The 13,239-nt window shown below is 41.2% G+C and overlaps 1 protein-coding gene across 16 annotated transcripts in view; it reads left to right on the top strand.

The window, feature by feature from the left end:
• Positions 1–505: 505 nt before the first annotated feature.
• Positions 506–13,239, top strand: part of CELF4 (CUGBP Elav-like family member 4) — a 702,112-nt gene continuing 689,378 nt past the window's right edge. For 6 of the 16 annotated variants that reach the window (XR_006016178.1, XR_006016177.1, XM_042028749.1 and 3 more), the window contains exon 1: positions 508–1,146. Coding sequence is in view for 14 of the 16 variants with exons in the window: in XM_042028749.1 (XP_041884683.1) it covers positions 867–1,146 (280 nt within the window). In the remaining 2 variants the exon portion in view is untranslated. Of the gene's footprint in view, positions 1,147–13,239 lie in introns of all 16 variants that reach the window. The other 10 variants (XM_042028757.1, XM_042028756.1, XM_042028758.1 and 7 more) reach the window with 6 other exon arrangements.

The raw sequence follows: 13,239 nt of genomic DNA, 5'->3' as shown, positions 1-13,239 counted from the left end.
ATGCATTTTTTTTTTTTTTTTTAGATGCAACATGAACAGATATAGTAAAGAGAGCTTGTAACATCACAATCACAACAACAACAGCAAAAGCAACCTCTGAGCCGGGGGGTTCATCCGTATCTGAACTGCTTTTTATTATCATTTGCGAAATTATAATAAGAGTAAATAATAAGTAAGAGACATCATCATAAGAGAAAGAAGTCAGAACACCTTGGGTTTGGGGTTTTTTCCCTCTCAAATAAAAAGGTAGATTTCCCGATGATCACTGAAATTATAACGACAGCGATTGATCGGAGGGCTTGCAAAGGAAAAGGAAAAAAAATCATCATCATTGGTCCTAAAAACGCAACCGTTCCCCTTTGCTCACTTGGCACAATAGAAATTGACTGTCTCTCAAAGAGCCATGCGCCTAGTGCTATTTATAGCCAGGGGCTGTGTTGGAAGATACCATTAAGCTTCTGCCGGGCAGACAGACAGGGGGGTGGTTGGATGGGAGGAGGGGGTTTAGCCAGAGTAGAGGCAAAAGCAATCCCCCACCCCTAGCCTCCCTTCCCCGTACACACACACATCCACACACTCACACCCCACCCCCTAGTCTGGCTGGGAATTTGAACCGATCCAGCCTGTTTAAACGGAAAGGACACAGATCTTCAATGTAAAAAAAAAATCAGATCAGACCCAGAGAGAGAGAGAGAGAGAGAGAGAGAGAGACAGAGAGGGAGGAGTGTGTGTGTGTGTGAGTGTGTGTGTGTGTGTGTGAAAGAGGGAGAGGGAGCGAGAGAGCGAGAGAGAGGGAGAGAGAGAGGGAGAGAGAGGGAGGGAGAGAGAAAAGAAGAGGGGGAAAAAAAGGAAAGAAGATTTTCTCTATGTATATAAAGATGGCCACGTTAGCAAACGGACAACCAGACAATACCAGCCTGAGTAGCAATCACAGCAACCCCAGCACCAACGGGCATATGAACGGATTAAACCATAGTCCCGGAAACCCATCCACCATCCCAATGAAGGACCACGATGCCATTAAGCTCTTTATTGGGCAGATCCCCCGTAACCTGGACGAGAAAGACCTCAAACCGCTCTTCGAGGAGTTCGGGAAGATCTATGAACTGACGGTGCTGAAGGACAGGTTCACTGGCATGCACAAAGGTGAGTTACCTCCTGAACTTTCCCGGGAGAGATCGGGAGAGAAAGGCAGGCTCCTTCTCCCTCCGTGGCTCTCTCTTTCTCTCTCTCTTTCCTTTCGATTTCATTTCATTTTATTTCATTTTTGGTCGGCCCGGGGGCGGAGGCGGCAGGCTGGGGGGGCAGGGAAAGAAATAATAGACCCATCCTGGGAAGAGAAGAGCGAGAGTCAGGGCAGGGAGTCAGCTCCGTTTGGCTTATTTATTAGTATTTTTATTTCTTTCCCCGCTTTTTTGAGGGGTGAGAGACAGCTCCCGGGGAGCGCCGGGCGAGCGGCGGCGCGGGCGCGGGGCCGGCGGCAGCTGTCCGCGGTGCTGAAGCGGGAGCGGGTGCTCTGTATTTACCTTCAGGAGCCGCTCATCGTCAGCCCAGGGGTGTGTGTGTCCGTCTGTCTGTCCCTGGGCTTGCTGGCAACCCCCTATTTTACAACTGTTCTGTATCTGGCACCGGCGGCTTTCTTTTTCTTTTTCTTTTTCTTTTTCTTTTTCTTTTTCTTTTTCTTTTTCTTTTTCTTTTTCTTTTTCTTTATTTTTTTTTCTTTTTTTTTTTAATAATCTATTTTGACAATTTTTATTTTTACTGCTATCACAATTATTATTTGTAGTCCTCTACAAAACAAGAAGTGGAGGAGAGTGAGTTGCTCCGGGGGGCTATTTCATTTTAGTTCTATTCAACACGGGAACAGGGATATCAACAACAATAAAGAAGCCCATCTCAAGCGGGGCAGGGGTGTGTGCACAAAATCACGATTATGTGTGAGTATGTGGGAGAAGGCAAGACAGAAGGGACAGGTGGCAGCTTAGTTCCAGAGGGAAGAAGTCCCTGACCAGGCAGATTCCAAGCACTACTTTAATGTGCCCAAAGTCCATGCCGGGAACTTTTTAGGTTTTCTCTAAAGGTAGTGGAGATGTACTCCTCACACGGTACCTCACTTGCTCCATCTCTGCCCGCTCGTTTCCCTGCTCAGCTTAGGCTGTCTGGAGGTGCCTCTCAGATTAGATGGTGCTCCGTTTTGGGGGTGGGGGAGGGTGTGTGTAGTGGGGGAGAGATGCTCAACTCCTCGGGTAGGAAAGTAGGACTCGCAGGGAGAAGTTGAAGATAATTTGCATGGTAGCCCTGCTTAGGAGTAGGAGAGAACCAGGAGAGATATGAGCCGCCTTATTAACTCAGATTCTGTATACGTGTGTGTGTGTGTATGTGTGTGTTTATATTTATTTTTAAAAAAGAAGAGGGAAAAGAAAAAGACTGGGTTGGAAGTGATTGGGGTGTGACTCCAGATTTAGTGCAGGAGGAGAAAGCGTTTTGCATGGGGCCACGGGGAGAGTGGAAGTTGTATCTTTTACAGGACAGCTTCAGTACCAGTGTCTAGTCCAGTTTGGTGGACTCCTGGCAGTGACAGTCACCGGTAATGGCATTACTGGCTTCCCAGCTTTCCAGGTGCCTTGGCGAGTTGTAAATCTTGAACTTAACGGCATGTTTAGCAGGCATCTCTTACCCCTTCCCACTCACTCCCCTCCTTGCTTCCACTCAGGAAACGCGAATGAAAATATACCCTGACAGTGCAAAGTGCCAGTTTTACACAGGCTGGAGAAAATGTTCAGGGCTCGGGGACTAGGGACTCAGTCCAAGTTATAGGATATTTCTTCCATCCTTTCTTGCCGGTCGCTTCAAACACCCTTCTCATTTTTAAAATGATCAGTGTAGCTCTTTCGAACCTTGCTTTCTTTTCAGACTGGCTTCCTAGAAGCCACATCAAGGTCCGATTGGCATCACTTAAACATGACATCTGTACTATAATAATTATTAATAATAGCAATAAAAATAATAGTAAGAAGTGCAGGGAAGGAAAGGTCCTGAGAGATTTTATCTAATAGTGAGAGTAGACACTGAGCTCGTGTGTGTGCATGTGTTTGCAAAAAATTACCTAAGGTTTCTGTAAAAGAAAAATAACAGCAGTAAAACCTACACTGAAGAGAATCACTCAACATAGTGTAGAGGAAATCTTTGAGCTAACACTTCGATAAAGTATTTTTTTTGTACTGGGAGTTTACTGTGATTTGTTGATGAGATTTTATTCTTTTGTTATATTTTATCTTAAACCGGAAATTAGTCAATCTATGCGTTAACTTTAATTTCTATTTCAGAGATTTGAGTTCTCCCTCTTTAAGTTCAGTTTTGCTTTTACTGTATGCCTGTATTCACAGAGACAAACTCAGGAAGGGGGAGAGAGAGAGAGAGAGAGAGAGGGAGAGAGAGAGAGAGGGGGAGAGAGAGACAGAGAGAAGAGAGAGAGAGGGATCATTTATCTTGCTTGGATGTGTTTAACACATATCCCTGAATTAAGCAAGATACTAACTTCATTTCCCTTCATTTCATTTCTGTTGTAAAGCTGCAACCTAGGAAAAAAGCCAGGTGGGGAATCTTGTCGCCTCATCAAACCAAATTGCATGAGTTCATCTCAAAACAATCATTTTTAACCTGCTATAAGTTTTGGACTTTGAAAGAAAATTTATGATGATGATTGTTATTTTGCAGGCTAGGGTTTGAGCGAAGCTTCAGTAGACACCGAGTTGACAGAATTTTAGAGATCGGTTTTATTTAGTACATCCGAGAAGAGTTTGAACTCCTTTCTAGCGATGCCGCTGATTTATTAGCTAATCCTGATAAAAATATGCCTCTGGCTACCTGGAAAAAAATTACTTTCTTGCCAGTAGTGATTAATTACTATTAAGTCAAAAAGGGTGGTGGGGCTTTGAAGGATGAGGGTTGTGTTTGCCTTTTTTTTTATTATTTTATTCATTTTATTTCATTTTTAATCTATTTTTTCTCTTTTCCCTTCTCTAAATGCAGTCATGTGAAGCATTGTATTCACTCAGATGTCCTTATTTTGGCTTTGCTTTGCAGGCATAGGTGAAGAATTGCATAAAGATAGTCCAACTTGGCTCACAGGGGTAGGTTGGCAATACAAAACCCCAAGATGCTTTCCATAAGAGATGCATAATGCTTATACATTAATTGATCCATCACTCTCAGTTGATTTCATTCCTAATTCAGAGGATGAGGCTGTGGCGGGGGTATACCCTGAAGGGTTAATAGTAGGCTGTAGTTTATTTAAGTGTACGGAGAGCAGACCTTGGGTGTGGAGGGGAGAAGGTGGGATTGTTCTGGGAGGAGGGAAGAGACAGGAATTAGCTTAAAGTAAAAAACCAGCAACCAGAGTAATTTCAGGTGTAAATCCATTGAAATGAGATCAAAGGATGTGTATTCTTGAAAATGTCATGAAGACATCCAATTGCGGTGCCCCTGCATAGAAGGAGGAAATTGAAAATTAAGAACCTAAAGTTAAAGTACATTACTATGCCCTCCTCCGAGAAAAACTATCACAAAAGGAGAGTGAAGTCCCAGGTTCTCTCACCAGCATCTCTGGCTGATACCAGTACAGATACCAGCAAAGAGGCAGGGGATTATGATTATCTTACAGATACGCAAAGAGAGAAAGGGTACGGGGGAAGCAGCATGTGGGGGAAGGCGGGAAAGGCTTGCCAGATCCCCGAGAAAATAAGCTTTCATGGCACGAGCGTAGCTGCTGCATATTTCCCCCATCCTCACTTCTCTCCACACGGGGCAGGAACAGGCTCCTGCTCTGGTACTTTGCTGTAGGGTTGGGAAGAGGCTGTGTGCTGAGATCCACGGGTAGAAATCTACCGGGGCTGAGCTGACCCACCCACACGCTCACATATACACTCACACACATGCACGGAGTTAACTAATCACACTTTAACAATTTAGCAAGATATTCATTCATAACTTCCCCCCATCTTATCTAGCAGTGGAGTATGCTTAAAGGCTGAGTTACTGGGAGATATAAAGGTTAGTGCTCTCAGGACAGCCATATTATAATGCATTATCTTTGAAGTCATTTAAGGCCAATTTAAGTGGTATTTAGTATAATATTTATGAATTAATGTAATCTAAATATAGGACTGTCCCCATAGGTTTAAACAGCCTTTTCTACTGAAGCTTGCTTGTACCCAAGGCCTGGGAAATGTTTTAATTTAAAACACCCAGGTCTCCATAATATTCTATTTAGGAAGTCAGAAGAAATCAGCATTCCACCCTTAACTGAGATTTACTGAAACACATGCGGGCAAATGCACTTAAAGTGTGGAGATAGTGTGCACTGGGAAAGCAGGAGTCTTGTATAGACTTGAGACCAACAACACTCTTCAAACCCTTATTTAGGGGTGGAAAAAGCAGAAACCCCCCAAAACCTCCTTGAAATCCACCGCTGCAATCCCATGATTAGGGTGTTTTTCCTACCTGACCCGAACCTCACTCTATAAGCATTCAAAGCAGATAGAAAAACGCAGTATGAAGAGAATAGTTTAGTTCTTTCACAGCTTTACCTTCTGAAAAGTATAAATAATTTTAAAATTTAAGACATCTCTGGGGTAGGGAAACAAGGCTTCCATTCGTTGTATTCTGTTCTGTTTGATTACAAAGATAGATGATAGAAAAATTAGAACCTTGTTAAGTTTAAGGATGTTTATGAAGGTTGTGGATATGTCAGAAATTCAAAGGCATGATGAAAATGAGCATTCAATTAAGATGATGTATTTATTTATATGTAGAAATGTATAGGTTTGTGTGTGTGTATACATACAGAAAAAGAGATGTATACACATTCATGTGTATAGCCTTTGGGAAATGGAAATTTAGTTGAAGCACAACGCAATACAGGTGCTGAATAAACTCCTCCATAATTGAAACATAAGACTTGCCTGGCTGAAAGCAACACATACAGCATTTAGTATGGTAGTAAACCAAACAAGTTTTAGGGAGGTAAATGCGCAAATAAACTGGAATAAAACAGAGGAGACTTTATGCCTTAGGTCTAAAGAACAACCCCTTAAAACAATCACAATGCAATTGGATAGCTTGATGGAAGAGAGGAAAAAAGCAACCCCCTGTACATTAAAATCTCCTGTACAGATGAGCGTCTATGTGTTTTGGTAATGTCAAACAGATAGCCCAGATTGCTTCATAAATTAGAAGGGTATATGTTAACTCTTTTTTTTTCAGGGGTCTGGGCATGGATTCTGGTTTCTAAAAGCAGCTGCAGCCAGTTATGATGCTGCTGTTACGGTTGTGTCAGCATTTCCAGTACAAACTCCAATTTTCTGGGATCTCTTGTTTGCCTGTCAAGTTTTGCACTGAAAGCTGTTCCTCAGCTAGTCCCACTACTATATGACCTAATCATCCTTACAAGATGGATTTGTTTAAAAGTTACATTAATGCGGAAAATAGAAAGAAATTAAAGTTTGTGTGTCCACAGCTTTTGTTTCTTCTTTTACGTTTCTCCAGGTTAGACTTACATTTCCTACACTTTTACAGGTTACGATTACTTCTGTCTCTCAATATCTATATATACTGGTGCCTTTGGGCATTTCATGAGATAAAAATGGGTACTTATTATTTTCTTTAAAAAAAACTAATTAGCAACAACAACCAAATTTCATAGTATTTACTTGTCCCTACCAAGGTTTTAATTAAGGGGTGTATCAGAAACTCACTAATTTCTGCAAAAAAACAATAGGAACAGGGGATGGTTTGGTTTAGTTTTAAGTATTTTTTTTCCTGTATTGAGCCAGAAAAGATCCGAAATTTCAGCACTGAAGTAGAGGGAAAAATTGAGGATCCTTGTCACCTTGCATGAAAAGCGTGGTTCATCTGGTCCTGGATCCCACATCAGCTAGTGGCCAGTGCCACCGACAGGGCTTTCTTTAGCAGAGGATTCAAATTGCACAGCATAATAAAAGCCAGACAGCTGATGGAGTAGTCTTTTGAAGGAGATTGTCAGAAACTACCTGGAAATTGAAAAAGAGTGAGCGAGATTGCGGAAAGTGTCTTGTGCTCAACCAAAAAGCGTATTGTACCAGTCAGGGAGGACAGGCAGAGAAGTCTCTGTTCATGGTGGTCAAGAGCAAGGGACGGATGGGGTTGAATGATCAAGGAGGGTCTCCTCCAGTCCTAAGAGCTGGAAGTATGCAGCCACATTTTTCAGCAAGACATCAGGGTGTTTTTTTATCATGCATACCCTGTGTGCATGCATACCAGCCGCACTGACCCGACAGACCATAACGACACTAAAGGAGCTGTTACTGTCCCTCCCGTCAATCAAGTGTGAACTGAGGCGGGTTTATGCGACAGGCAGTAATGGTTCCAAGGGAGAAAAAGTGGGGAAGATGATCTAGGCTGTTGGACCGCTTACCTGCATTTAAAATAGAGAGAAAGCATCAGAAGCCCAAAGACCCATGTAGGTGTTGGCTATAGCCTCAAAGTAATATTCAAAAAAAGCAGGGGGCTGCAGAGCTCAATGTCACCTGTCCATCAAGTACTGTGTGGTTCCTGCCCCATAAGAGTTTGCACTAAGCAGGTGAGGTGTTAAGTGAATTAAGCTGAATCATTAATCCCTGCATCACCTTTACTTCGGGAGCAAAGGCCTGTTGCCTCCTTGCTGGGCAGAACTCAGTGAGGTTTCTGCCATCACTTCGGTCGCTTCACATTTGGAAATCCTGCTGCAGGTTTGCACTTACTGAGTGTTTCAGATTCCCTTTAAAATTCTGGATTATGGGTTTACGTAGCAAACCTCAACACTTGCAGCTAATGCTACTAATTTCTGCACTTGCTGGCTTGTGCCTTAACTTAGCTTTACTTCTGTAAGTGAAACTAAAACTAAAACAAATGTGAGGAACTGACAAAAGCCTGATCTTTGCCACATTTCTCACTCACTTAAACATTCCACTGATGCTTGTATGACTGTTGCCAGGCCAGGGTTTGTCATGGTAGACTGACCCTTATGCATTAAAATCTGCTGTAGAAAAAGGGAAAAGTATAAGCCATGGTGAGTAAAAGTTATGGTTTTCTATCACCATTGCTCCATTTACTGAGTTGGGGTATATATTACAATGGTCTCTCTTTCCCTCTACCTCCGGGAGAGCCATCATCACATTTTGGGGATCTCAGGATCTACTGAGTCACTTTGTCTGCGCTGCATCTCTTGGTGTGGTCTGGAGTCAGGATGTCACCACAGAGATTGCATTTGTTTGCTTTTTTCACAGTGAGCCACAGCCTGAATGCACATACAGGTGAATGCAGCTTTTAATGTGCATTCATTATATCCAACTGACATCCCCTTGAAGGAAGAGAGGGCTTATTATTGTCGCTCCTTAAAATAAAGATGGATGAGAGCTCTAAACCTCTCAAATAAAGTGCCTGACCATATGTAGTAGCTAAAAATAAATCATATACGGCCATCTATTCCATGTAAATGAATGGCAAGACATATAGATATAGACATTGTGTTAAGTTTGTCAAGCAGAAGCAGCCAAAAATATTGATCAAGGCAAGGGGGAAAAATTGATAATGAACTGGACTCCAAGAAGACTTTAATTGACAGTGACTTCTATGAACCAGCTTTGGACAGTATATATAAACTGACCACGATGTAACTTTATTGCAATGCACTCTCCTGTAATTAATTGTCACCTTTGTTAAGACTGGCTACAGATCAAAGGTTTAAAGATACTTAACAGGTTCTTAGTAACAAACCCTTCAGATGCATTAGAAATATCCGACAGCTCAGCCAATGAGGCATGCAGATTTCGATCTACCTCACCCTTATCTGTTTATTTCTCCCTCCTTTGTTGAACACGGAAAGTCATTGTTTAACATTAACTATTTAGTAGATGACTTTGTTGGCAATTTTGATGCCTCCAGGGGCATATGGTTGTGGTGATGAGGACCTTCACTGTAAGGTCTTTCAAAGTATTTTGCCAACAGAAAGTTGCATATGGTTTGGTAGACCAAGGTGTAGTGCAGACTCAATTTGCAGTGCAGAGTATTCTTACCCCTTTATGTATCTGAGGTGTTTAATTTCCTTATTTAAACCCCGGAAAACATGAAAAGAATGTAAGAACCTTAAAAAAGCATAAAAAAAGTGTAGTTGAGAATGAACTTTTATATGAAAACTGCATATGCAGTGAGATACAAGTGTACCTGACATGTTTGTATATCACACGCATGCAACTGTTTATTTTATGTACATGTTAATGAAAACATACATTCAGTACAGACAGGATAATATAGGTCTCTAAATAATTCCTTTCTGAAAGACAGTACAGAGAACACACTCTTATGTGAAAGTGGCAGGTGACTTAACAGGGTATTCCTGGAATTTTATGCAGAGTTTAATATGATACGTAACCATTTGCTCATTATCCTATTTTAATGATACAGTCACAATTAATTAATCTCTGGTTTATTTCTACATTGTGTCTGAGTCTCCAAAATATTTTAGAGGCTACCAGGCTGCCTTCCCTATGCATCGGGGCAGATAACTCTGGACATGAAGCTTCTTCAAACAGAATAAAAACGGAGCTTTGCAGTCAGAGTTGGTCTGATAAGATCTGACTGTATATTTGGCCTGTTTCTAATTCAAATGCCTGTGTATATACTACACAGGGACTGTGTATGCCTGCATGTATGGAAAGGGCAGACTTACATTTGCACATAGTTCCTCTCCTTCCCAGTCCCTAAGGATAGATTCGCATCACATAATATGCATCACTCACTGCAAACGCACACAAATATCTTTGTCGGACTCGGTAGCTTCTTGCAGGTAGAGTATAAAGCAGCATCAGCCTAATAATATCCCTGTAAAACAGCGCTTCCTTCCTAGGATCGAGAGGGATGAAGGTTGTCAGCAGATCAAAAGATATACCACAGTGTGCTTGTAGAAATCCCCTGATTATGTTTCCTCTCTATAATGCTCTAATTCACTATTTGATCAATTGTAAAAGGGCCAATGCTTTAGGAGAGAAAAAAAAGTATTAGGTTACTAGATGCTTCAGGGTGAGTGAAAATCACACCTAAAATTATATGTAGCAATACAGTAATAAGCTTATCAATACTTCTTTAAGGAATCTGACAGCCCTATATGAGAGATTCAGTTCTGTGAGCAAAGGTCACAATGCAGGTATTGCTTAAGACTATCGATAGCTTAGTTGACCAATCTAACCAGAGACTGTGTAATGTACCTGCTGTTAACAGGCGGGGAGTAGAACTATGAAGAATTTACAGAATTGCCCACATGTAATATTAATAATATTGATTGATTCTAATAATATAATAAGGTAAAGACACATTTCTTTGAAATAGTGCATGGAAGCAGAGCGAGAGTGAGATACATTTGCGGAGCAGATTGAATTGGTTTGCACCTCTCTGAAAGTTAACATAGAGAAAATTCTGTTTTCTTGCCTATGCTCTCTTTCTTGCCCATTTTTTCACCCACTGCAGACAGAAACAAGATTTGTTTTTCTCTATGATTGGGTCTTGGCCCGGCAGGTGCACAAAAGCCAGGGACCTGAGAAACTTCTTTCAGCAAGGAGCATTTTGGTCTACAATTCAGCCCTCCTCAAAATAGGATTAATCCTAGAGAGCTCTTTTTCAACATAGAATTGCAATGAAAGTATTTCTTCTTTTTTTTTGCCCACACCTTTATCAGCATTTAAGGGATGGGGGGAAAAACATGGTGGAAATAACGTATGTTCTACACTGTGTAAAATCTATAATTGACAAGAAAGGACTTTGCAGAGCAGCCACACACCTGCTCCAAAGGCTGCTGAAGTCCAGAAAAACTCTACCTTGCCTGCAGCAGTGTTTGGATTGGGCCTGAAGTTACGGGCAGTTCTGTGAGATGCCGCTGGTTGAAGCAGGAGCGGCCGATAACATGCGATGTGACTGACTTAAGATGGTTACTCACCTAAACCCAGACACACAGACCTGGCTCCATCCGAATTTCTTAACTACTCCTTCTGCAACAATAGGCTGCCTTATCTAGGTAAGCTAGTTCACTCCTTCTGCTATACTATTCAGCTTCAACCATCTCATTCCAGTGTCCGTATGGTGGTTTCAAAAAGGTTTGCATTTCATTACGCCTTTTTTTTTTTCAGTTTACAGGGCAAGTGTTTTTCTTTTGTGAGCATTTAATTGGTTTTAAACGTGATTTATTTGATCATATTCCACCTTCAATAATACATGGATGAGGATGCAATTTTTCACCCTCTTTTATAAAGATATATTGTTACTCAATTATGCTATTCTGTGGGATTTGTTCTGTTCTGTGCATTCAGAGGGAGCTTGCTCATTTTTTTACTTTGTTTTCCTTCTTCCTATCTTCTTTTATTATTATTTATATGGATTTTTTTTTTCTTTTTAGAAAAAGAAATCTCATTCAAGATACTGGCAATAAATGAGAAAAGTAGGAGTGGAAGTGAGGAATGGGCAAGACAACCAACAAAAATCCTTTGGCAAATCCTTTAAAAGCATACCATTGCTTCATGTTTATTTGCAAGAGGGGATACAGCCAATTTTGATACCAAAAAAAAAAAAAAAAGAGTATCTTAGAAATTATTTAACTGCAAGTTTAGTCATTGACAGAGAAAGGAAAAAAAAGAAGTGAGTCAACCCATAGGAACACTGGCAGAAAATGCACCTAAAGATCTCACAGCAGACAAGGTTACTAGAGTGGTGTTGGTTTCTACATTCTGCTAGGGACTTGGAAAAGTTAACAGCAAATTAAACAAACAAATAAGTAAACAAGAAACGCAAGCACTGCCATTCCTTCTGAATTATTTGTAATAGCTAATACACCTCAGAGCTGCTCCGTTTAAATTGCTGCCTGTGCCTGCAGCTTCATTCAAAGGAAGGGCATTATCTGGTGGGTGAGGGCGGGCGGTGAGGATGCCTAGGTTCTAATCACAGCGTGGATAATTACTCACCAACACTCCCTGATGGAGTCACTTAAGCTCGGTGCCTTCAGGCCTGAACTGAAACCTGTTGAATCAATGGAAAGATTCCCATTGGCTCTAGTGAGCTATTGATCTTTTATTTCCCCAACTGCAATATTAGGCTAGCTGGAATTTATTTTTTTTTATTCTTTTTTTTTTTGAGGGAGAAGGTAATGGATAAATTTGGCATTTACTTATTTCTGTGTAAAGGTTTTGGTGTATCTCTGATGGTAAATGTATTACATCAGAGCCCTTTTCAGCGTAGATACGGAAAACATGCTTTCAAAAAACACTCAGTGGGGGCATGGAAAATTAGCTTTGCTGATTTCACTTGTAAATGCATATTTGTCCCTGCTTTGCTAGGAAAGGGTCAATGGCAATTTTGCCAGTTTTCTTTGTGTGAGTAGGATTCAGCCTTTGTAATTTCTCTGTCTACAGGAATGTCATCATTCACTGATTCAGGATCTTGATTTATATTTTTTTTCCTTCTTTTAGTGAATCACATACATACTCTTCATTGTTATGGCAACTGAGGGAGCTGCAAAGCAGGGATTTGATGAAGGGCTGCATCCCACCTTTCTCCTTTAAGGGCCTGATCCAAACCTAATGTTTGCAACACGGTTTGGATCAAACTGAAGGTATCTGCCTTCACAGGGTCAGTAAAAAGAGCAAGTTCCCTCTAGACAAGTGTACTCCTGCCCTCAGTACAGGCAGATGGAATTGGCAGTCGTCACCCATTTGCCTAGCACCGACCCAACATTCTCTGAAGTCAATAGTTAGACTCTGACCCAGCCTCACAAACAACAGACAGACACTGTGTGAATCTTTAAACAGGGATGTGAATATCCCTGACTTTGTCAGAGCAAGGTAGCCCGGAAGGGAGTTTTCATTGCTGATACCCAAGGTGTAGGTTGTGGAGGATAAACAACATCCCAGTGTCCTTAGTTATCCGGCCACAAAAAATTTAATTTAGTAATGTTTTCATCAGAGAGGACAGTTTCAGGTGATCTCCTATAGGAAAAATCTGACAGACAAATGAATCAGGCTTCTTGCTTTTTTTAAAATTATTTCTGTTGTAGTTTTAGTTCGTTCATCAATAGCAATGTACGTGGGATTCTTTTGTTTCTTTGGGATCTTTTCTGGTGTCCCCATCCCATCTCTGCTCATGTCTTTTATGAAATAAATGAAGGATCTGGAGTGTGCATGC

Source organism: Corvus kubaryi, unplaced genomic scaffold (genome assembly GCF_017639235.1).
Source record: "Corvus kubaryi isolate FWS band 111438036 unplaced genomic scaffold, C.kubaryi_AGA036_p1.0 37308, whole genome shotgun sequence".
Lineage (NCBI taxonomy): Eukaryota > Metazoa > Chordata > Aves > Passeriformes > Corvidae > Corvus > Corvus kubaryi.
Note: the sequence above shows the minus strand (reverse complement) of the source record. Positions and strands in the feature narration are given on the sequence as shown.